Here is a 25,397-nt window from a genome sequence, read left to right on the forward strand (position 1 = left end):
ACTTGAAATGTACAATAGAGATATTAATGTATATATTATTCGAATTATTAGCTGCTCCTATAGGTTTATTAAGAAATATGATTGAACAAGATACGGCTAAAGATGAAATACGGAGCTGATTAAGACATTCAAGTTTGTTAAAACTTGAAAGAGAATTATTAGTACACTGTAGATGAAGCTAATACAGTTTGCTAAATGAATAGCTTAATTATAACTCGTTGCAACTTTGATCCTGTCTGCAGTCAGACATAAGACAGTCAATTAACTGTACAACCCTCAAAAGTTCGAATTGACACTTGATATAGGTACCTTCAACCTTTAAGCTTTCGCAAAATTGACTTTATAAAAAGTAAGCATGAAGAAAGGTCTGTCATGTTTAACTTCTCGTTTCAAAATATTAATTTGAACGTAAGTTATGGCATACTTTCAAAAAAAATTAAAAATCCAAAATCTTAATTTTTTGCAACATTTTATGACATGGCAGATACCCCATCTAGTATTGTTATAATATTTAAATTGACTTTAAAATTTCAAGTAAAAATTCATAAAAATGGATATAGAAGCAATCGACTTGGAAAAGTACTTGTCGATTTAAAAAGTATCGAACAGAGCCAGAGAGAGAGAGAGAGAAAGAGAGCTTAAAGGGCAAACTGTTGCTTCGAGGATGAGCTTCAACAAGTAGATCGCTACCACTATAAATTTTCTCCCAGTCACTAGCTTAAAGATGTGAAAAATTGATTTAAAGTCATTTCTTTTTTTTTTTGTTTCTTCTGACTTCGATAGAAAAATCTCCTTTTCTACATAAAGAAAAAAATATTACGTTCATTTTCATAAGGGTTTTGCTTTACTTCTCATAGAAAGTGAAATAATAAGAAACATAAGGTAAAATCAGTTCAGTTCTGTTATAAGAATTTGAGTTATTTAAGTGGAAATTTTAGTTTTACGTAAGGGAACATTTAAAGTTAAGTTTAAATAATCAAGGAAACTGCATTAGATATGTAGTGCAAGAAACGATCTACTATGAAAGTAAATTTAAATTTAAGAAAATACACGAAATAGTTTTGGCATGCAGTCTGCTGTCAATAGCAGAAGCAGATGAACGATCCTGTTAAAGTTACTGCGCTCTCCACTTTGTCGCGCGATATTGCACACTAAGTGAATTACTGAGTGAAATTGCATTAACTACACAGAAAACGGCGCAAGCTTCAGATTGTCCTTTCAACTTTGAAAATAGACATTTTTTCTCTTTTCAAAATCCTTCCTTTCTCTAAAGACATGCCATTCACACGAACTTAGAATATTCTTTAAAAAAAAAAAGAAAAGAAAGTTTATTAATTTATAATCTGCAAATCTTTTACAAATCGGTTTCTAAAAGTTGTCACGAGCTATCTGACAACATTTTATGACGAGCTAGCTGGACAATTCATTTTTCAACTTTATTTCTATTCTCGCACAACTAGAACCCAATTTATATTCACTTATTTACTTTATAGCCTTTACATGCGCGTCTATTGATACTACTTTGTCGATTGCGAATATAAATGGGAATTGAAACCTAAAAAAGAAAGAAAAGAAATGACTGAAGGAATGAATAAGGAGCTCAAATAAAATTAGGTATACGTTCGATTGGGATAAAACGAATTTATAAGTTTAAGACCCCTCAATATCGCTTCTTCAATCTCTGAGGAGAATATATTTATCATTAATTATTTGAGCATTTCTATGAAAGAATTATCAAATCTAATAATTTTTCTATTTTAATTGTACGACAGTCAGACTTTAAGTAAAATAAGAAAATGATCAACTTTTTGAATAGCTGAAAGGGATTGATGAGAAAAATGAAGCATAGATTAATTGAAGAGGCGCTAATAGCCTCATTTTGAAAAACAAGATATTAGGATATAAGCCTTCTCAGTTACCAGTTACCGTTCTTGACGATCACGGTTATCACATTATTGTCGGTAATTACCGTGCAACTCGAAAAGTGAGGGTGTCCCAAGTCGAGTAAAGTACCGAGTACAGCTATGCAGATTGCTTTATAACCTTGTTACTGATCACTCTATTAACCTCACCAAGCTTGCACTATCAAGAGTTCCGAGTTCTGTGGCCTCTCTATAAGAACTTGATTTTCACAAAACTTGACACCAATTCATACAATATGTATAAATATCAAACGATTTCTATTTAATATCGATTCCACTTGCACGTTATAACATTAACTACTGTCTAATTTCCATACGGTTAAATTGAATTTTTAATTGAATTTAGATTTACTTTCCTTTAATATACGTGCGTGGTATTCACTTCAAGTCTCAAAGGTGACCTGCGGCATATTTTCTACTTGGTTAGAGTCTAATCAAAAGAAGAATCTTCTGACCTTCCGATAGTCCTTTAGTGTTACTGACATGTGGAAATGAGAATACTGACGATTAACCATGCAAGTTCAAATGTATACTTGAACCATAGGGGCGACCAGAAACAAGGGACTCAAAGAGATTTGAACAGATCTATAAGTATAGATATACTAATTTCTACTATGCAGAAAAGCATATCTCTTAGCGATATGCTTCATTAAAATTATTGTTCATAATGTAACCAACGAAACCCATTTGCAAAGGAAAAAAATTAACTCAGGCACAATAAAATTCGACACTTGACTTAAATTCAGCTATTGAAGAACTAGCCACTTGTTATTAAAAAAGGACCCTTGAAAATATAAATTTATATTTAAAATTCTAGTTTCAAAATGTAAAAAGTTATTAATTAATTTGTATTTTAACAATTCTAAAACTTAATGAATACATGTGTATAAAGAAATTCGTTTTATTTTCAAAAAAGGTATTTAAAAAAATACCTAATTTCTGTATAGTGTCTATATGTCAAATGAAAACTGATTCCTAAAATAAAATAAGCTTTATTGAATTTAAATTTCCTCTATTAAAAAAATAACAACAGTGGCACTTGAAGCTATAAAAAAATTCGAAAGAAACAATTCTTGAAAACTAGTGTCAGATATTATTTTTGTCACAAACAAAGATTATAATTTTTGCACGAAAAGAAAATTTTGTACTTTCAACAAAGGCCTTATAGACAGAATCATAACTGAAGGTAAAAATATTAGAAAATTCGTATAACTATTAGATAAATTAAATTTGGCAACTAGTAGATGAAGAAAGATAAGATAAGTTGAAGAAAGAGCGGAAAATGTAGACAGTAATATATAGTTAGAGACTCACACAAGTGGTTGGGCAGACCGTCAAGCCGACGGCTGCTTCCCGAATTTCGGCAGATGGATGTGTGCTAGTCAATTTCTTTTCCCAATTGTTGACGAGCGATCGTCCGTGGATGAGCCGTGGCCGTTTGATGATGACGACGGGGGCGCATTTCACCCCTGTTTCCGGCTCAGGGCCGTCGCTGCCCTCCTCTGTCTGTGTCTGCTGAGCTTCTTCGGCTTCCTCTTCCGATTCTCGAAGATCCAAAGTGTCTCCTACAACAGTGCTTAACAGCGCTTGCGCTTCAATGAAAAACCTCCAACCCTCAAAACTCTCCCCTCCCTCTTAACCCCGATTTCATCCCCAACTCGTAATCAACACCCACCATCACTGGCCCCCGCTTTTGTACCCCGCCACGCCCCACTACGACACACTTCTTATTGTACTTACACATTATCGCGCTTATTTTAGATGATCATGGCAAAAAGATTCAGGAAATAGATTTTTCGCATACTGTTAGTGGAAAATAGTTAGTTAATAATGTTCAAAGAGGATCAATCTTCTATTTAGTAAATTTATGTTTTCCAAATTGAAGAAAAAATGTACTGAGTGTACATGAGCAATAATTAAACTGATAATCGTCTAGTTGAACGTTACCTGAATGTTGCCTGAACGTCAATACTTGTTCTGTGTGGGGTCCTGCACCTTACTTTCTTCTCTGTTTTATAACTCTCCTTGCGTCCACATCTTACAAACGTAAGATAAGGATTTCTCGTCTAAGGCAAGTATAAACTTTTTTTTTTTTGATCAAGATCTGCGTGGATAATGAAAATACTTCCTCTGATCCATTATATGTTGGTGTTAGAGCTCTTGCAGTGATTGCCACAAGACACTCTGACTAACGCGACAACTTGGCTCTTTCAATACTTCGGTTTACTTGTCCCCTATATAGATAATAAGGAGAAAAAAAATTGGAAGAGCGATTATCAGCATTATTGCTCAAGTCCCATTTTTTTCCCTTTGAAAATAATTGTACATTTTTAAAATTGACGCAATTCACATTTTATCATTCAAAAATTGGAATAAATTACTTCAAAGCTTCATTATTATTATATGATCCTCTTACTACATGAAATTGTTAATTTTTAATTTAATTTTCGGATTAAGGTATAAAAGAAGCTTACAAGTTAATTGTAGATATTAAAAGGCGTCTTATTTTCATTCTCCAGGAGAAGATGATATGATTGAAATAAACTTAAATTTTCAGAAAAGAAAATTAAATTGAAATCGCAATATTATTTGCTAGCTAACACTCGCAAAAGTTGTTCCTTTTTTTGACTAAAAATTTGAATGCTTTCAAATAATTTCTAGAATCTGTCAAGGATTAAAAAACGACGGAAATTATCTTTTTATGTGAAAAAGAAATTCTGGGGCGAAATTTAATTTAGTCGTTACATTTTTAAAAAACAATTTTTAGATATCTCTCTCTGTCATGAGAGAAAAAAAATGCGGGCTCTACGTGGTAATGGCGTCTAAAGAACCATCGAGAACCACTGGAATGTTTTTGAGAAATGTTCCTGGTGAGAGGAATGTGTGGAACTTAAAGAATTCTTGATATGAGAGCGAACTGACTTAGTACGAGTCTTTATTAAAGCTCTATAGCTTTCCTGAAATAGAACCACCCCAGCTTAGAATATTAACGATTCCGATTCATCTATATGGGCGCTTTTTAATTTTAAATTGCTTTCATCTTTACATCCGCAAAAGCTCTCTTATAATCGAAAGAATGCTTTCGAAAAAGTATGCTATGATTAAAATACAATCATTAGTATTTGTACAAATCTTTTGGAAGCAGTTCTGCTATAGATGCAACTTGTTGCTGAACGCTGACTAGATACTTTACACAAACATGCCGTTGAGTATAGCGGCATTGGAAAAAAACATGTTGTAAATATTTATATATCAATGTATAATGCATGTAATTATGTTATTTATTTAATTTATTTAATGAATTTAGTTAACTTATTCGAATCGATAGTAATCTCATGAATAAGTTTGGTGAAAGAAAGCCTTAAAATATTAGTGCGAGTGTCAAAATGGTATAATCCAAGTGCAGGGGGTATAGGGTGTGCTTCGGAATTAATTATAGGCAATAGGGGTGGCTGAGAAGTGCATCTGGCATGGACAGCTTTCCATACTTGTGACCACGGAGGAATAGAAGTGATGGTAGTGAGTGTTGGTACATACCATAAGCACAAATCACAAAGAACGAACCCAAACCACAATTCCAACAAGCTTCCGCAGTTCGCGCAAGTCGCGTTTCTAGTCTTGAACGAAACGAGATCTCTCCAGTTAATGAAATCCATTCCCGACTCAACGAACCATCTGCTATGCATATAATATCAAAGATCACATTCTTCTCCTATCGACCAAAAAACATTTTAAAGACCTACCAAACTTTACTTCCAATTTCATTTACACTCAAATCAACCAGGTAAAAGAATATAAGACATTTCTTCCTCTCCTGATTGTCATTTCAATTTCTATTCTAAACATGGACGAAAAAGCTACTATATACTATAATTTTTCTGTGCAGATCACAAACGATTTTTGCTATAACTTTTTTCAATGATTCGATGATTCTAAATGTGAAAATAAAATAAAAAAAAAAAAAACAATGAAATGTGTAGATGTGTAACGCAGTGATTGAAAGTAGCGTCTTATTGATGTTCGCAGTGACAAGATAAATAAATAGCAGCAGTATATGTATACACGTAGGGTGTATCTCACTCATTGCTTTTCATGAGAGCTCAACTATATATACTTACAATAAAAATTGATGAACTCACTTTTCCTGATTTTATCCGCCTCTTGAAAATGAAAATATTCAGGAAATTACAAAATAATGTTATATCGAACAAGTGAAAATTATAATTAAATATAGTTTTTCTGCAGATATCAAATTGAGACAAAAAAGGAATCTCAATTTGATATCTGCAAAGTTAATGTTCAAATTATTACTTAATAATAATATTCCCACATAGCACCATAGTATGAGGTAAGGTTATGTTGAGTACTAATCGTAAGGCACATAAGGTTACACAATATTGCTGCGGTAGACCTGAGGTGAACTAAAAACTTCCGCCATGGAGGTAAGGTTACATGTTAGGGTGTGGTGAGTATATATGATAAGGCCATGGTAACCTTACACGTTAAGGTTGATGTAACCTTACACGTTAAGGTTGAGGTAACGTTACATGTTAAGGTTGAGGTAAGGTTACATGTCAAGGTTGAGGTAAGGTAATTATTAAGTTGTAAGGTTGAGGTAAGGTTAAGGTAAGGTTGTGATAAATTTACCAGTTATGGAAAATATTGAAAAAATAATTAATAAATAAATATTCAATTAAAAAGTTAGTTTGTTGCTCCTCTCTATTTTGGAAACCTGACATGAAGCAGAAAATTTTGAAAACAAATTTGGGGGGACTGGGATTCGAACCCGGGATCGACGCGCATAAACCTATCATTCTAACTAACTGAGCTAAGTAGAGAACTGGCAGAAGGAAAATTAATGTTGCCTTTAAGGTGAACCAAGAAGATGATTAACTCCTTAAAGGCAATATTAATTTTCCTTCTACCAGTTCTCTACTTAGCTCAGTTAGTTAGAATGATCGGTTTATGCGCGTCGATCCCGGGTTCAAATCCCAGTCCCCCCAAATTTGTTTTCAAAATTTTCTGCTTCATGTCAGGTTTCCAAAATAGAGAGGAGCAACAAACTAACTTTTTAATTGAATATTTATTTATTAATTATTTTTTCAATATTTTCCATAACTGGTAAATTTATCACAACCTTACCTTAACCTTACCTCAACCTTACAACTTAATAATTACCTTACCTCAACCTTGACATGTAACCTTACCTCAACCTTAACATGTAACGTTACCTCAACCTTAACGTGTAAGGTTACATCAACCTTAACGTGTAAGGTTACCTTAACCTTAACGTGTAAGGTTACCATGGCCTTATCATATATACTCACCACACCCTAACATGTAACCTTACCTCCATGGCGGAAGTTTTTAGTTCACCTCAGGTCTACCGCAGCAATATTGTGTAACCTTATGTGCCTTACGATTAGTACTCAACATAACCTTACCTCATACTATTGTGCTATGTGGGTTAGAGGAAGTGATAAGAACAGAAAAATAGTTGTAAAAATTATTGTTAAAGAATATATTCACCTATTATTTAAGAAGAAGAAGAAAACACTTTAACAACATTTGTAGGAGTTGTGCAAGGAAGACGTGACCTTCGATAGCGAGGCCAATAAAATTCTGAAAAAGATAGCTATCCTAACGAGTCAAGTGAGCAACTTCTTTTCTTTAAAATGGGGTTTCTTTCAGAACAGTTTAAGTATGCAATAAAAAATGTTATATTTCTTGGTAAGACTTAATAATAGTATAGATTTCACGATTTTCTTAAAATGTTAAACAAAAAAGAATCAAAAATTTAGAAATTTTTTTACTTTTCTAGAAAAATCGTTTTTCTGATGAAGAGGACAGTGATTTTATTCTCTATATTTCTGCGAGCAAGAAACTTGAAATCTACTTACAATTCGGCAATGAGAAGAGCTTAGAGAAAGAAAGGAAATGATAATCCGAGTGTTACACTGAAAACCTTTTTCTCTTTGATTTCTTTATTTCTTACTTTTTTATTTCCTCCATCATAATTTATATTACCTATTTAATTTATCACATGTGATATACCGCAAATTCTACGCAGTAAGAAGGCAATAAAATTTTACCCATCTGCTAGAATTGTAAATTACAATATTCGCCTTAAAAGTGTAAAGAATGAATAGGCTGATGATAGAATCTTTAACAAACAAACATATGTAAATGTAATTACAATTTATTTTTGTATACTTAAATAATGGTAAAAGAAAATTCTCATTTCTCACAGAAGTAAAAGTTCGCAGTGACATGGAAGTAAATTTCCCAGCAGAAAGAATTACAAACTTTTGTGTTCTACATATTATCATCTCTATCAATCGTTGTTCTTCCTTGGACCATTCATACCATGGTAAGTCATAAATTTTCATACCAACATCATAGCTCTGCAATTGAAAAATTAAAGTGGATCATCATAAAAATAGAAATCAAATATAGTATATATATCAAATTTTACATATAAATTATTACTTCAATTTGAAGATTGTTAGGTGGCCAACAGAACATCAAGAGTTGCATAATACCACCCACAACGTGTAAAACTTGATTCAGAATATCCTCATCTTTCTATAAGTATCATATTTTTACTATGTCGGTTTCAAAACAATTTTTTGAGTATTTTTTCAGTATACCCACCAACATACAGTTTATTCCAAAAATGCAAATAGCTGTTATACTCAAGACAGTTTGCAATAGCACCACATTATTAAATAAATCTTCTATAGCTTCCGAATATCTAAAATTATTACCAAAACTTTGAATATTAAACAAGATATAATAAAATTTACAGAAATTTTCTGTAAATGTTTTTGAGAATAATATTAAAACTCTTTTAAATTCCTTTAATATAAAGACTAACTGTAATATGTCTTGATGATATTGAACAATTTTAACAATTTCTTGAATTGAATTCTTTCGCTTTTTCTCCTGATGATCCGTGTCAAATGATTGTTCAAGCATTAATATTCGAAATTGCAATAATTTAAAATGAGCGCATGCATGAAGAATGAAAACTACAACAGCCGTATCTATTCCAACTATCAACATAAGTACAACGATTCCAGCCGGAACTTGCATTAAGTACCAAACATTGAAGAGTTTTATATCTTCATGAAATAGACCTGAGGAAAATGGAAGTGACTTGCTTGATATCATTGTGCCATTTATGTCGAAAACAAATTTATCAAATGCAGGTTGCACGAGGACATTTATTAGCGCCGCTTATAGAACATTAAAGAAAAACCCATAGGTGAAGTACATTCCTCGCACTGCATAATGCTTCATTACTTCCGCTTCTTTATTGTTCACATTTTTCCATAATCCATCGCAAAGAGAAACTAAATTTTTTAATTCCTTTCTCTTTCTCAGTAATAACATTGCTGAAAAGAATACGTATTTAAATTATTCCCATCAATACGAAAAAGATTGAGTTTAACCGCACCTTTGAAAGTGGCAGCAATTCCTTCCAGCAATAAACAAAATATATCCATAGCAGTTGCAAAATCTAAATTACCAAATATAAAAGTATGAAAAAACGGTAGGACTAAAAAACTCGCAGCGCATAACGGTAATGCAATTGAAATTGCATTTGGTATAAAACCCCATTTTTCTAAGGGAAGAACTCCACAGAAATGAAGTAGAATTTTGTTAAAATGAAAATACTTTAAAAAATGATTTTTCTCCATTTTAGATTCAATGTAGGCAAGAATCCAGAAATGACAAAGTAACTTATTGAGAGTTAAAATCTATAATCCTAAAGTAGATATCTATAGAAAAGATAAGTATATATATATAATTTTTACGAAACCACTTATTTCGCAGTACATTTACAATTTCACAGATGGTATAAGAAAATGAAGCGATCATTATTTCAGGGGGCGATAAAAAATAATCTTCAGACCGCGAATATTCTGGTTATAGAAAGTTTATTTCAAATATTCAGAAGGCTACTGCAATTATGTTAAACTGCAGAATATTTTTTTGCTGAGAGTATATCTTTTAATACGGTTATAGTTGTCGTGATCGTATGGAAAATCTTATATATTACAGTTGAATAATAAACAACTCCCAATTATTTGCTCTCGAGCAGACATGCTTTATATGCTACGGATTTTTTGTCGATGGCAATCTTGAATAGAAAAAACACAAAAGGTACTATTGTCCTTTTTAAAAAACACTAATTATTATATTTCAATAAATTATTTAGAATAACAATTAAACTTACGAAATTGGAAATTTAATTTGAGTTATTCATAATACACTCCATTGGGCAGTTTCTATAGAATCGTTTTACATGGAAATTAAAATATATCTCCTCATCAATCAACCGTGTGTATAATAAAAACTTGGGACGATATCGATTTATGTTGAAAAGTTGGATTTCTGAAATAGTTAAATCTATCTATTATTTTTTCATATTTCAGACTATGTTTAGAAATCATTTTTAGAAAAATCGACTCAATGTTTAAAAAATGAGGAAAAACGAAAAAATGGCTAACTAAAGTGCATTAAATCCAATTCAAAGTCTCACGACTTTGAATTGGTTTTGTTGAATTTAATGTACTTATTTAGTTAGCCTTTTTTCGTTTTTTCGCATTTAAAATCCATATTGAAAAATCGAAACAATTTTTATATGTTCTTATTTTAAAAAAAAGACGTAAAAGAAAACCGTACCTATTTATAAAAGCCGTCTTAAAAGAGTGAAAAACGAGTAGGCCGATGACAAGATCTTAAAAAGTGAAAAATGCTAATTTGTATTTACAACTTAAATGAAAATATAAGGTATAGTTGAGAGACAATCATTTCTAAAATATAGTTGAAAACTTTTCATAAAAATTTAATATTACTCCTTAATATACAAAAACACGTATACAAAATCTAGACCCCATATGGGAATTTTCAATAGGAATCAATAAAGCTTCTCCAGTGAAAGGCTCATTTAAAAAATGACGTCAACATTTCGCCGCACGGAATATAGAAACTTGCAGTAATATTGACAAATTGGAAACGTTGAAGAAATGTTGTATATCAATGTTGCTGCAAGTTTCGGCGCTGATGTGTCTCAAATACTCCTTATTTTTTTGTATATCGTTTTTAAACATTAATTCCTGTAAAGAATTTTATTGTTTATGAAAATAATTGAATTCTGACGAGAATTTTTTTTTAAATCCTGAATAATGCATACATTATTTTAAAACAGAAATTAAAATATCAATGATGTCAGAAATGAACAAAAAAAATGCAATTTATCTTTAAATCTTCTTGAATTAAAAAATTCTTACAGAAGTAAATGTTCTCAGAGACATGAAAGTAAATTTGCCCGCAGAAAGAACGACAAATTTTTGGGATCTAAAAATCATCAACTCCAACAACTTCTGTTCCTTTTTCGGCCAATCATACCAAGGTAATTCATATACTTTTGTGCTAATCTCGAAGCTCTATTGTACAATAACATAAAATAATGAATTGAAAACAATTTTTAAAATCTCACTACCGTTTTTAGTTTCTTTTAAGATAAACATACTTCCGTTTGCAGATTACTTGGAGGCCAGCAAAACATAAAGAGTTGCAAAATACTACCACCTATGTGTAAAACTTGATGCAGAATATCTTCATCCCTCTAAAATTATTAACATATTATTTTAAATGATAAAAATGACATATTAATTTCAAAATTATATTTACCCACCAGTAGAGAATTGATTCCAAAAATGCATATAGCTGCTATACTTAAGATTGTTTGCAAAAGTATGACAGGATTAACAATATGCTCCACAGTTGCCGAAAACCTAAAATATATTGTACAATTAGAGAAAATACGAAAGAATTAAATATAAAATAAGAGAAGGAGAAAACTTGTTTAATAACTAACTGCAAAATATTTTGATGAAATTGAACAATCGTTACAATTTCTTGAAAAATCTTCTTCTTTGACTCTTTTTTCTGATTCTTTTTCTGTTCTTTTTCGCACAATTCTTTAAACTTTACTAATCGGTATTGCAATACACGAAAATAAGCGCAGGCGTGCAGAACAAAAACTACAACCGCAGTGTCTATTCCAACTATCATTATAACAATAAACATACCAGCGGGAATCTGCAGTACATACCAAATACTGTAAATTTTAAGATTCTCATGAATTAAACCTGTGGGATAAGGAAGAACCCTGCTTGATATAATTGTACCATTTAAATTGACAACAAATTTATCTAACATTGGTTGCACGAGGACATTTATTAGCGCCGTAAAAACAAGGAGACTGAAGAAATAAGTGAACTTCACCCCTCTTCTTGCATAATGTTTCGCCACTTGAGCTTCTTCTTCACTGTTTATACTTTTCCACAAGTTACTACAAAGGGAGAGTAAATCTTTTAATTGCTTCCTTTTTGGCAGTAGTAACAATGCTGAAAACATTGAACGTACAATTAATAATGAATTAATTTAAAATTCTTTTTAAAGAACTTTTTTTTTCTTTTTTTTCCTGTCAAAGTCATATATTATTATTGGTCACGTATTCCAATAAAGGAACGTGACCATGTCTGATGAATAACATGACCTTATAAAGCTATTTGAAAATTTCATTCTACAGAAATACTCAATTTTTATTGCATTCTCTAATATAAATTTGAATCAACGACAAGTTGTCATTATTATTATCCGTAAACTCCGACAAAATACTTACTAGTTCGTCAAAATCAGAAAAGACGTTGCGAAAAACGCAACGCAAAAACTAAATCCATTTTTGAATACGGATTCCGAGCAAGTGCGAAATGTTTGATCAAAAGAGTTCTCTTCGTGTAGTGCGTGAAATTTCGCTGATTCAGATTTAGAAAACAAGAAACAAAAGAAACAAAAGAAACACAAGAAACACAAGGAATAACGAAACATTTTAAGGATTGTAATACCTTTGAAGGTAGCAGCGACTCCCTGCAACAGTAAGGAAAAAATAGTCATAGCAGTTTCAGAATCTAAATTCCGAAAGAAGAAGGTATAAAATACAGGAATGACTAAAAAGCTCGTTGAACAATATGGTAAGAAAATTGAAATTGCATTCGGTATAAAACCCCATGTTTCCAATGGAAGAACTCCACTTAAATGGAGTAAAATTTTGTTAAAATGAAAATACTTTAAAAAATTATTTTTATTCATTTCTATTCAAGAAGAACGTAAAAATCCCAATGCCTGCACCCTGCATATGACAAAGTAAACGTGATGAAGGTTCAAATTCTAACTAAAATTGATTTTGTCTCTAGAGCAGTATAGACAATAAAAGCAAGTTTCATAGCATAAGAAAATGCAACACTCATTATATAAAGCGGGGAAAAAAGTTATCTATAAGTGTAATTACGTTAAATTGCAGAACAGTATTTTTTGCTGGGAATACATCTTTTTTTTATAAACAATTTTGCTTCAAATCAAGGTATAATATATATAAAAATCACAAGTCTTTTGAGAATAGCTTTATTTTATGAATTATATAAACAGTAGGTATTTTTGTTATAATAAATTCTATTTTAATTTTTATTAATTAAAAAGCTTAATTTTTTGAACATATTCTATTTTGGAGAAAACGTGATTATAATCTTTGCTGTATAAAAATTTCATCGAGCCATCAAATTATATGTATCTTTTAATATAGAGAAGTGAATTTTAATCATTCATAGCAGTATAAAAAATAAGATTCTGTATACAATTTACACGACATTTCTCAAAAGAGTGAAGAATGAAAAAGCTGATGACAAAATCTAAAAAAGATCAAAATTAATAAAACAGTTATAGTACCTTAAACAATACCTTAAATAACTTGAGTAAAATATTTGATTTGTTCTTTTAATTTTCTGTATAAAAGGCAAAAATATTCACTTACTGATGAGAAAGTTTTCAGTGACATATGCGCAAATTTTCCCGCTGATAGAAAAGCAACTTTTTGAGATCTAAAAATAATGATTTCAATCATTTTTCCTTCTTTTTTTGTCCAGCTATGCCAGGGAACATCATAAGCACTCAATCCAATATTCATACTCTATAAACATTTTATTTTTAAGAATAACTTTTGTAGACCATTTTTTTCAAAGATTTTGAGAGCACTTGGATCTTACATATTTTATCGCAAAATAGGAATTAAAAAAATTGAATAATAGTTAACTGTTTTGTAATTATATTATGTTACTTCGAGAAGAAGGTTATTTGGTGGCCAACAAAAGATATAAGAAGTTGCAAAGCTCCTCCTATGAGATGAACACCGTAAGCCGCTGTGTCTTCTCCTCCCTGAATAAGAAGAAAACAGTATCATAAACATTCTGTTATAGTAAACTTAAAAAAAAAAGTAAGTAAATGCTTTAACCATTAGGAGATTAAATCCAAATCCACAAATGGCAACTATACTCAAAATAGTCTGCAAAAGTACAACAGGACTAAAGACATTTTCTATCGCTGACGAATAACTGAAATGTATAATGTATAAATTGTACAATAATTGTAGAAGTGGATTTTTTTCCAAAGTTAATTAAACAAGGCTTGAAAATTATTTAAAAAAATTGTTTAAAGAAGAATTTTAGTTAAAAATTCTAGAAAATAATAATTGAATTGAAATGATGAAAATAATGAAATTAATGAAATTAATTTTGAAGAAATTGCAGTAGCAAAATTCTTATAATATTGAAATAATGATTTTATCAATTTGCCATCTTTAATTATTATAAAACGTGAAGAAAGCGATTAGTCCGAGTCGAAGACTCGGAGTGATCGATATCTTCATGTTTTATAGTATGAAAAATTTAATTTCTAATTATAGGTTAAATGTTCTCGTATTTGACTCGGACTGGTTATATCTTTGTCAGTAAAAATTGATCCGTAATTTTTTATTTTTTCGTATTTTTAAATATAATTTCACTGGTTCGAGCCTTGAATTCAATATGTTTACTCACTGCAAAATACGTTGATGTTGTTTTACAATTTTAACGATTTCCGCAAAAGTTCGCTTTGAATTATTGCAAACACCTTTTTGTTTAAGTTTAAACATTCGAAATTGCAACAACTTGAAATGAGCACAAGCGTGAAAAACAAAGAAAGCCACTGCAGTGTCAACTCCAATTACTGGAATAATACTGACTAATCCAGCTGGAATTTGAAGAGCAAACCAAATATAATAGATATTCACATTCTCATGAAATAATCCAACTGCATAAGGCAATTCTTTGCTGGATATAATTGTTCCATTAGAGTCATAAACAAATTCCGAAAACAATGGTTGAACCACTAACGCTAACAAAGCACAAAATACATTTATAAAAAAACCATAGGTAAGATACATTGCTATTGTTGCATAATATTTTACTGTTTCAGCTTCCTCTTCATTTTCTATATTCTCCCACAATTCATTACAAAGTTTAACCAAATTCACGAGTTTTTTTCTCTTCGGTAAAAGCAACATTACTAAAAACAAATATTTAAGAAATTTTCACTTATTATCAAAATTGAGAAACGAATTTATATTATAATAGAGGGAAATTGAAAATACCTTTAATAGCGCCCACTAAAGTTTCTAACAATTCACTGAAAATATTCAACATTCCCATGACAGCCATATTCTCTTGATGAAAAATTATATTATAGAAACCGGGAAGAACCAAGAATGAAGAGGTGCAAAATGGTATCGCAATACAAATCCCATTGATTATGAATCCCCTTGACGAAATAGGCAAAACACCACAAAACTGTAATAAAATTTTGTTAAAACGAAAATATTTTAAAAAATAACTATTGTACATTATTGTCTATTGTATTTTTAGACGAACGCTTGAAACTAAAGAAAATTTCTTGTAAATCCGAATAATAGACTTTCTTCATTCATTCTAAATTGAAAACTTTAATAACAAAAAATGTACACATGCGGAATCTATTGGATTTTATCCATCTAGAGTAGTAATTTTTTTTACTGATTGTGCGATTGATGCAAAAACACTTAAACCAACAAAGTTTTCTCCTTCCTTGGAAGTTGAATTATTAATAATGCCTGCATAATAGGCGGTTGGCTATAGTAATTTTTTTAGCCCCTGCCAAATTCAGTTCTCAAACAAAAAGCAGAGGGAAATTATTCTAATTGATATATTTTCTAATAATAAAATAGTGATACTTTTTTAAATAATATTTTTAAATATTTTTATATATTTTTGAAAATATTTGTCCAAAAAGGTTTTAACTTTGTATTTTATAAATTTTAATTTTAATTTTGTTAACAAAGGTAAATAAAAGAGAAAATATTTTGCAAAATAAAATTTATTAAATTGAAAGAGTTGAAAATTGAAAAATTATCGTTTCCTTTCAAATTTCCATTTGAAAATAGGAGCTGTATCTTTCGTGCCAGGACGAACTTGTTTAGGTTGCAAAACCTTTTTGTCCTTTAGGGCCCTTCGTATCTCCAACTTTTGTTGAACGATCGTGAGTTGTCTTTCTCTTTCAATTCTCTTATCTAATTCTTTGTAAGCCATGTGCTTTTGTTGTTCAGCTTTTAAAAAAGTACCTTCATCAATATCCGGTAGTTTCATCGTTTTCAAATTATTTATTCTAGGTCGATTAATTTTTCTGCTCAGTAACGCTGGATGTGTGTCAAGTTGTTTAGCAATATCGAAATTTCTCCTTTCGTCTTCTTCGTCAACGAAAAATGTATGTTTATTTTTAGTACTGTTGGAAACATCAAGAAAATGCAACTGACTCTGAAGCTTTTCCACTTTCTTCGCCTCCATGTGCCTCTTGTAGGCGACATATTTCAAATCCTGCGTTTCCATTAGAAGTAATTGCTCTGGTGTATGTACATCGACTTTGTCCTTTTCCCTATGAATTCCATTTTCAATTTTTGAGTTTATCATGTGAAAGTAAAATTCATCGGGATTTTTGTTTAGAACACGCTTTCTGAGGAGTTTCAACTTGTCTTGCTTTTCATGATAGTTATTTGCTCTTGCTATATAATCTTTTTTCTTCTCCAAGAAACCCAAATGTTTACGTGACTCGGGTTGATGCCTCTCACGATGTGTTTTTTGTCCAGTTTTCGCTGCTTTCTTCCACGACGACATATTTCTGCAAACAAAATTATATACGTAATTAAAAATTCATTTATTTGAATACCTATATTTCAAAAATAAAAGTTTTAATCCTTTTTAGCCTATATTGAACACTTGTTGTACAAACCGTTTATTGATATTGTTTTAAAAAGGAATTTATTTGAATGTCATGAAAAATAGAATAGTTCTAATAAATAGAATGTTATTTTTATATTTAAAAACTTTGTATACAAACAAAAACGTATGAAAAAAAAGAAATATTCAAAGTACTGAATACATTTTAATAAAAACTTTTTTATTTGAATGTGGTATAATAGATGTTTACATTTATTTAATGTAACATTTTTCTCTATGTATTTTTATATCCATTTCTTTATATAAATAAAAAATAGTCAACAGCAAAATAAATTAAATAGTATTAGTGTACAAATTTCAAACATTCCATTCTCTCCTTAAAAATTAACAGTAACTCGGTGTTATTCAAATTTTGAGTCTGTATAATTTGAGATTTTGCAGATTTCTATTAAATACCTTCAAGATTCAATAAATATTTCCAAGTGAGATCGAGAAAACGTGTTTCCTTTATCCTTTTATGTAAAATTTATTTTTCGATCAGCTGAACTGTACTCACGTGTAACAACAAGTTTAAGGTTCTTTCATATTTTGGTATTTTGTTCGTAACAAGACGAAGAGTAAGGTTGAGTCCACAATTTTTTTCAATCAACAAAAAACAATTGTGAAATCAACCTAAACGAACGCTTCGTCGATGATTGTTGTAGGCTATATTGTGGACTCAACCTAAGCTCTGCTATATTGCTTAAGATATATTTCTCTATTGTGAGTGCACCTTTAGTCGTGATTTATGTAAAACTACCTTTACTGGCGCGAAAGGAAATAAAATTTTTATATAAACCTATAATATTTAAAACAGATTAATATCAATATAATTTAAAGAACTTTATTATTTTTATTATTCTTACTGCAAGTACTTATTTTACTGCAGTAATTATTTTTATTATAAAAATAATTAAAGTTTAAGATGATTAACAATGTAATAAATCCGATGCAAAGTTAAAACGGAAATTTTGACTTTATGAACACTGAACTTCCTCATGAAAATTTTCATTTTATGAATTATGAATAATATAAATTATTGTAATTCAATAACGTTTTTTAAATTTTTGATTTTTGAATTCCTAAGGTCAAAAGACGTAAAAAAGTAAAAAAAAATTGAGTTCGACAATTTTCGGTAAATGCTTCTATGAGGAAACAAATAAGTAAAAAATTAATAAGTATATTTTGTTATGAGAGAAATAGTAAACATATTATGAAACAATTCATTTTAAAGATAAACATATTAAAGATAATATGTATTTCCTTAAATATCGTTAATAAGAACAAGATTTTTAAAAAAATTATTATCTCTAATAATCTAATCTAAATATTAATCTCTAAGTCTTCTCCTTGGAAGATTAAACTATTGATAAACATTTAAAAACCATTGGTGAAGTCTATATATAAATATGACAAAAGAAATATTATGTAGTGCATTTCATAGTTATTGCAGCTATTTTGCGTTAAAGATGAAGTGGAAATTATTTCTAGGTATACCCTACATAATTAATTTATAAAAGTTATTTTTTAATTTTTTTTCAATTTGTAAAATTTGCTCTTTTATTTTTAAGAGCCAAAAAATTGTATAAAATAACAAAAAATTTAATTGTTGTCGAAACTTTTAGCAACTTTTCAACTGGCTGTGTTCTTTACGAATGCTTGTGTGAATCCTGATTTGAATCCATTGCAACATGTGGGAGATATAGTCACTCAAGTGAAAAATACATCCGTCATTTTGGAATATAACACCATCGACAGTAAACTTTTTAATTAATTTTTATATTTAAAAGAAAATTAAAATCATTTAAAATTAAATCAACTATTTTTTATAATTAGTGGAGCTGTAATTAGTAGTAATTTACTATTTGGAATTTTTTTCGCAGACGAATCAAAACTGAGAACATCGCTCTACATCAGTGACCCTGAAAACACATCTCCGGCTCAACATGAAGTAAAAACTTGTGGGACGAATAAAATTTGCATCCAAGCGGGAAATGTGCAACACACAGAAATAGACAAATCGAATGGCTTAATAAAAGTTTCTCACACTATCAATGATGCGGAAGCAAAAATAATTGTATGCATAGAATTAAAGGACGGAGTACAATGGTTCGGAGGACCACAAATGAAATATCAACGTTGGCCAATTCAGAAAATGTATTTCGAGGGAGAACCTTATGTTCCAACTCATCCAACAAACATGGCAATAACAGAACGCTACTGGCTCTCCAGTGAAGGAAATTACATTTTTGTCGATGACTCGGTTCCTCTCTTTCTCGATCAGAATAATTACAAGGAAAATCACCTTTGCCTCATTGCAAAGAACGGAAAACCTTACCCTTCTCAAACTAGCATTAATCTTCGATACGAAATCGGAACCATGATTGGAAATCCCAGACTCGCTCATGAATTAGTCATCAAAAATCATTTAGGAAAGCCAACTGCAATTCCAGACGAGAAAATGATTCAATATCCAATTTGGTCGACTTGGGCCAAGTATAAAGTTAATGTTAATCAATTCAACGTTAATCAATTTGCGCAAGAAATTGTAGACAACGGTTTTCAGAATAGTCAGATAGAAATTGATGATAATTGGGAAACTTGCTATGGCTCTGCGGAATTCGATACAAATAAGTTTACGGATATTGCAACTTTAATTACAACTTTGAAAAGCAAAGGGTTTAGAACGACTCTCTGGATTCATCCCTTTATCAATGAGGATTGCACCACTTCGTACAATGAGGCAAGAGATGCGGGATACTTTGTCAAGAACACTGACGACAGTATTACAACAGCTTGGTGGCAAGGTATCATCCAATATACTCATGTCTAATTTTTATACTTTAATTTTAATTTTTCCTTCTCTAGGCACGAGAGCAGCTGTTATAGACTTTACAAACTCGGCTGCTGTAACTTGGTGGGTAAACAGATTGAAAAAGTTACAAGAAATAGGAATCGATAGTTTTAAATTCGACGCTGGAGAAGTTTCATGGCTGCCTCAACCACCGGTATTAATTGGAAACAATGAACTAGGTCCTGGAATTTTCACACAAAAATACGTAACTTCTTTGGCAGAGAATTTCAATAATATGATTGAGGCTCGTGTTGGTTGGAGAACACAAAATCTTCCAATTTTCATAAGAATGATAGACAAGGACAGCAGATGGACGATGAATAACGGTCTTCCAACTCTGATAACCACTCTTCTACAGATGAATTTAAATGGATACGTTTTTGTACTTCCTGATATGATTGGCGGTAACGGTTATGTTGACAATTCCTTCGAACAAACTGAATTACCATCCAAAGAATTGTTCATCAGATGGCTTCAAGCCAACGTCTTTATGCCGTCTCTTCAATTTTCCTTCGTACCCTGGCAGTATGATTCTCAAGTAAGTATTCCTTTTCTCGAAAAATTACAAGTTTTTTAGACATGATTCTTTTTCAGACAATCGCCATCAGCAAAAGTATGACCGAATTACACGAAAGAATTGCGCCGAGAATTAAAATAGCAATGGAAACTGCAGTAAATACCGGAGCGCCAGTAAATCCACCAATTTGGTGGATTGATCCTAAAAATAAAGAAGCTCATAAAATTAATGATGGTGAGAAAAATATATTAATTTATATTAAATGCAACATAAGTGCAATTACTAATTTTCTCTTAATTTCAGAATTTCTTCTCGGAGAAGATATTTTAGCAGCACCAGTTATCGAAGAAGGTGCGGTTTCACGGGACATTTATCTTCCATACGGAACTTGGAGAGACGGTAATACACAGAACGTCCACTTTGGTCCAAAGTGGATAAGAAATTATCCCGCACCCTTAAATGTACTGCCACACTTTTATAAATTCTAATTTTATAAATTTAATCAATTCAAGTATTAATTTCTTAGTGGTAATTTAAAATTTCCTTCTTAGAATGAATCAAGTAAAGTTAGATCAACTTTCAAATCTGTTATTACTTTCAAATATGAAATGAAAAAATGAAATGAAAAAAAAACCATTCTTTAAATACATGAAATTTAAAAATTGTAAAAAAAGTATTTATTTATAACTTACATTATCCAAGGATTAAAAGTGATCTTATTTCGGTGTTTAATTTAACAATTACTGCATCGTCTATACTATAGCTTCCTGTCTTTAAAAGTGAATCTCTTTCTTCAATTAAAACACGTAATTTTTCTTCCTGTTCATCAGATCTTGTCGTCCATTCAGATGTCAAACCATTTCGATTCGATTTTAAAGCAGTATTATTAATGGGAGCGAAAATTTGATCATTGGTATTATTCTCAGTGGAAGTTGATTTAGATTTTATTAAATTCATCTCCTTTTGTAAGTGTTCCAAAAAAACGTGATCGTTTGGTAATCCCTGGTCTTTGTTCAAAATGTTTTCCATACTGAAACAAAAGATTTAATATAGAAATTATTAAATACTGATTATCCATTGAATATAATTATATCAATACAATATCCATTGTCCTGAAATATAAATGGAACTTACTTCAAATATTTCAACTCTTCTTTATTATTCTTAATTTGTAATTCAACAGCATGCTGATTTTCTATTTTCATTTTGTGTATTTCTCTAACAGATTTTCCCCATTGTTCTTTAAAAAATGATTTACATTTCTGTGCATTACTCAATTTTTCTTCGAGACTTTTCAATTCTTGTAAAAACAAAGCTGTTTGATCTTGAGTTAATGTTCCTTTCTCATAAATTTCAAGTTTTTCTGATTGTTTATTTACAATTTCTTGTAATTTTTCATTCTCACGTTTCAAAGGTTCTTGTTGCATTTTGATAATTCGATTTTGTTCTTCCAAGTGCTTCACCTTGAAATAATTATATTTTTAAATACTCTTTTTCACACTTTACTATTAATAATAATAATAATAATAATAATAATAATAAATTCTTCACTGTACCTTTAAAGAAAGATCTTCTTGTGTCTTAAAAAATGCCTCTTTAATTTCTTGAAATTTATAATTATATTTACACTGTAATTCTTCTTTTTCTCTATTGAGTATTGCTTCCTTTTCAATACTCTCAAGTTTTTTAGTTTTCAAATCTTCAGACGCGTAATTTAAAGTATTAGCTAATAATTTACACTGTTCAACACTACTCGTAAATTTCGCTTCTAAATTGTCTCTTCTTATTTGCCATTCTGTGCTCAAAAGATTTAAATGACGCTCCTCTTTTTTTCTCAACTGTAATTACAGATTTTCTATTTTGAGAAAAATATATTTATGTTGAAGAAATAAATGGAATAACATTATTATTACCTCTGATTTAAATATCTCCTTTTGTCTCTCTTTCCACGTTTCGAGTTCATCCACAATTTTATAAATCAAACTATCGTCCAAAATTGGTGGTCCTAAATGGTCTTCTAAAATAAGTGAATGAATAAATAAATATAATTAATTTTATGACTATGAGAACACAAAAAGGTGTTAAAAATATAAAACTTACCGCAAACTCTATTCTTTTTTCTATAATAAGGACCATGATCTTGCAAATTAATCACAACATCCAATACTCCAACATTCTGTTTATCCGAATCCATCAAAATTGCTTCATACTGACAATCGGACTTGAAAAGAGAATAATTTTTTTTTTTTATTACATTTTCTAATAATAATTATTAGTTTTTGATTGTATCAATATTACCTTGTGATCAAATAAACACTTTAAATCTACAATTGTCTGTGCGAGACATGGCTTCGATTCTTCGTTCACATCGCAAATACTGATTTTCGGTGGAAAAGTAAGCAGCAATTTTTTAATCTCATCAGCAGCAGAAATAAAATTTAATTTATAGCCAACGTTATTAAGCTTCATCCTTTCTCCAGGCAAAATAGGCATTGTAGGATGAAATGTGGACATGATTTCAGTCTTTGGATGATGGAATCTAATTCATATTGTAGTATTTATTTGTTTGGCGATCGAAATTTCCTGGTTTATTTAACAATCCGTGAAAGTTTAATATTTAACGAATTTAGTAAGCAAAAATGGAATACCTAAATTCAACATGATGGATTTTTGGACAAAAAGTGTTTAATATAATTCCGTTCAATTGAATATCCAAGGAATAATAACGGTATATTTCTACACTTTTTGAATATTCATTGCAACAGTGTATTAGATTTTGTGGATGGTGAATCATTTCATAATTCACAGATTGCTTTTGTAAATTTGCACTAGTACAAAAACACTGGTCACTAGTTGTAAATTTTTTGAAATCACCCCCGGCATTTCTGTGAAATCCTACTTCCGAATGATTCTGCATCTAAAATACAAAAATTTAAGCTCTGATTATATTTAACAAAATTGAAAAATAGTTCTTAAATTGATACTTACCAATAGATTACAATTCTGTTGTAATGTTTCCTGTCCTATTTTATTAATTAATAAATTGTTGGAAGAAACGTATCTGTCTGGATTCATTTCGGAACTTGGCGAATTTTTTAAACCCACATATTGCAATGCAAGTTGAAGGCTAACGTATGGTTTCCTTACATGATCTATAATTAATTTATTTTCAACTTTTCCATCAAAGTGTATAATATGTAAAACTTAATAGAAAAACTAACCTTCACAATCAATTTTGGCGCCATTTGACAGTAAGCAATGATGATCTGATACAATTGATGAATTCACAGCTATTCTCAAAAATTCCTTAATATTTTCAGTGGGCACGAGAGAATGAAGATCAACTTCTGCTCGTCCAATTAAATTACTTTCATTTTTTAAAGAAACCACCATACATGGCTTTGTTTGTAAATAATTTTTTAAAATATTTAATGAACTTTCAATTTTTATTACTATTTTTTCATTCAACATCCAAGAACTGGCATCATTGCTTCTGAAAGGTTTGAGCTGAAAGTCACTTTCGAAAATACGATACCAGAACGTAAAAGAAGTTTCAAAATTGACTGATTCTTTGGCAAGAAGGTCAAGATTAGCTGCCATGTTAGTTGAGATGTGTAGTAAAAAAATGTCTCGACATAAATCTGGTGGACCCAATCGAATCAAATGCTTGTCTTCTATGCCATTTTTTGAGAATAACGAATTCATATCCAAATCTTCCTTCAATAACGTAAAAAAGAAAATCGAAAAAATTATTAGAAAAGAAAATCATTTATGTTGAAACTTAATTGAATCGAAATCGAAATTCACGATTCAATTATAAAAAGAGAAACATTATCCATTAATTTTACCTTCAACTGTGCATTTTCTCTATCTTGATCTTCAACAGTTAATGAAAGCATAAGTTCTGGTTTACAAACTTTCAAATCACCTTTTAATCCTAACAAAGTATTCCAAGAAGATTTAATAGTTGTTTTTCTATTTTTAGTGACAATTTGAGCTGATCGAATACTTATCAGCAAGTACCCAATTTTCTCCTTAAAATCCCTTTCTTTAATTATAAAACATTCTACTTTTATTGGCACTTGTGCAGATCTCATTCTGCAAATAAAAAAATGTAGCTTAGTAAACACTAAATACAAGTAGTAACATTCAAATTAAGTATACAAACTGAAAATTACTTTTTCAGAAAAATTTGTTTACAATATACTTTTTTTGTTTATGCCTATCGATTTACTTACTTTCGTACTGTATTTTTATCAACTTCCCAAACTAAATCTGTGGCATACTGAGGATTGGAATCAGTTTCAAATATATTTGTTTCTAGTGAATGATTATTTATTGTAGCAACAATAATAGTTGGATAGATTATATTATTGAAACCTCTTCCTGTAAAAAGAAAGTAACGAAAACGTCAATATTTCAACGATTTCAACATAAATACGACATTAAAAAGTGAGGTTATAATACTAAATTGATCAATAGAATATAATCTACTTACCTTCTTTAACACTCAATTTAATTTGAAGATTAGGACCAATTAATTCATCCATATTTGATTATTTTATTGTAAAGAATAAAAAGTATTTAAAAACTTTTCTAAAACTTGAATATAGAAATCCTAAATAACAGTTTGTTGTAGTATATGCATGACATTAACGTATGTCTATGTTTCCATAGCAACAGCTGTATCGTCCTCTTAAATAAAAATAATAAGATTTTTTCAAATTTATATTAAGAAACTAGATATATTATTACTTAAATAATAATAATTAATAAATTAATGTAAAAAATACTATTGAGGACTCTAAAACAATTAAAATTATTACATTAAGTTCATTAAGTTAGATTTTTAAACAAAATGCGCGGGAAAATAAATGACCAATGAAAATGCAGTTTGAAAATAATTTCAAATT

At 30.1% G+C, this 25,397-nt stretch overlaps 7 protein-coding genes across 9 annotated transcripts in view; 1 reads left to right on the forward strand and 6 right to left on the reverse strand.

Moving 5' to 3' along the window:
- The window catches only part of LOC122500248 (synaptic vesicular amine transporter), a 30,842-nt gene extending 23,332 nt beyond the window's left edge, over positions 1-7,510 (reverse strand). Inside the window, exons 1-3 of one of the 2 annotated variants that reach the window (XM_043609099.1) lie at positions 7,452-7,510; positions 5,460-6,082; positions 3,237-3,498 (exon numbers count right to left, since the gene is read on the reverse strand). In XM_043609099.1, coding sequence (XP_043465034.1) covers positions 3,237-3,498; positions 5,460-5,608 — 411 coding nt within the window. In that variant the 5' untranslated portion in view covers positions 5,609-6,082; positions 7,452-7,510. Of the gene's footprint in view, positions 1-3,236; positions 3,499-5,459; positions 6,083-7,451 lie in introns of those variants that run through there. The other variant, XM_043609100.1, reaches the window with a different exon arrangement.
- Positions 7,511-8,034: 524 nt separating this feature from the next.
- LOC122500217 (odorant receptor 13a-like) lies at positions 8,035-12,958 on the reverse strand. The gene is made up of 6 exons (XM_043609025.1): positions 12,845-12,958; positions 11,812-12,343; positions 11,629-11,728; positions 11,464-11,559; positions 11,222-11,377; positions 8,035-8,085 (listed from the first exon to the last, which is right to left on the reverse strand). Exons 1-6 carry the CDS (start codon positions 12,891-12,893, stop codon positions 8,035-8,037), a joined length of 984 nt encoding a protein of 327 aa, XP_043464960.1. The 5' UTR covers positions 12,894-12,958.
- A 592-nt stretch (positions 12,959-13,550) lies between these two features.
- On the reverse strand, positions 13,551-14,084 carry LOC122500260 (odorant receptor 85b-like). Its single transcript, XM_043609114.1, has 2 exons — positions 13,807-14,084; positions 13,551-13,684 (listed from the first exon to the last, which is right to left on the reverse strand). The coding sequence occupies exons 1-2, from the start codon at positions 13,957-13,959 to the stop codon at positions 13,634-13,636; spliced, it is 204 nt and encodes a 67-aa protein (XP_043465049.1). The 5' UTR covers positions 13,960-14,084; the 3' UTR covers positions 13,551-13,633.
- On the reverse strand, positions 13,834-16,139 carry LOC122500259 (odorant receptor 13a-like). Its single transcript, XM_043609113.1, has 5 exons — positions 15,460-16,139; positions 14,867-15,374; positions 14,284-14,383; positions 14,110-14,207; positions 13,834-13,962 (listed from the first exon to the last, which is right to left on the reverse strand). Exons 1-5 carry the CDS (start codon positions 15,707-15,709, stop codon positions 13,956-13,958), a joined length of 963 nt encoding a protein of 320 aa, XP_043465048.1. The 5' UTR covers positions 15,710-16,139; the 3' UTR covers positions 13,834-13,955.
- A 110-nt stretch (positions 16,140-16,249) lies between these two features.
- Positions 16,250-16,684, reverse strand: LOC122500122 (probable U3 small nucleolar RNA-associated protein 11). The gene has a single exon (XM_043608872.1). It carries the CDS (start codon positions 16,682-16,684, stop codon positions 16,250-16,252), a length of 435 nt encoding a protein of 144 aa, XP_043464807.1.
- Positions 16,685-16,978: 294 nt separating this feature from the next.
- On the reverse strand, positions 16,979-25,152 carry LOC122500257 (centrosomal protein of 120 kDa-like). 2 transcript variants are annotated; one of them, XM_043609110.1, is made up of 13 exons: positions 24,983-25,152; positions 24,723-24,870; positions 24,333-24,582; positions 23,706-24,201; positions 23,473-23,636; positions 23,133-23,401; positions 22,783-23,023; positions 22,585-22,705; positions 22,398-22,498; positions 22,041-22,322; positions 21,619-21,947; positions 21,177-21,514; positions 16,979-17,015 (listed from the first exon to the last, which is right to left on the reverse strand). In XM_043609110.1, exons 1-12 carry the CDS (start codon positions 25,032-25,034, stop codon positions 21,178-21,180), a joined length of 2,790 nt encoding a protein of 929 aa, XP_043465045.1. In that variant the 5' UTR covers positions 25,035-25,152; the 3' UTR covers positions 16,979-17,015; position 21,177. The 2 variants fall into 2 exon arrangements, with proteins under 2 accessions (XP_043465045.1, XP_043465044.1); XM_043609109.1 differs by having other exon boundaries at positions 22,398-22,501.
- On the forward strand, positions 18,453-21,131 carry LOC122500258 (myogenesis-regulating glycosidase). Its single transcript, XM_043609111.1, has 6 exons — positions 18,453-18,604; positions 18,739-18,870; positions 18,997-19,920; positions 19,982-20,505; positions 20,562-20,718; positions 20,788-21,131. The coding sequence occupies exons 1-6, from the start codon at positions 18,523-18,525 to the stop codon at positions 20,970-20,972; spliced, it is 2,004 nt and encodes a 667-aa protein (XP_043465046.1). The 5' UTR covers positions 18,453-18,522; the 3' UTR covers positions 20,973-21,131.
- Positions 25,153-25,397: the final 245 nt, after the last annotated feature.

Source organism: Leptopilina heterotoma, unplaced genomic scaffold (assembly GCF_015476425.1).
Source record: "Leptopilina heterotoma isolate Lh14 unplaced genomic scaffold, ASM1547642v1 Lhet_182, whole genome shotgun sequence".
In the NCBI taxonomy this organism is placed as follows: Eukaryota; Metazoa; Arthropoda; class Insecta; order Hymenoptera; family Figitidae; genus Leptopilina; species Leptopilina heterotoma.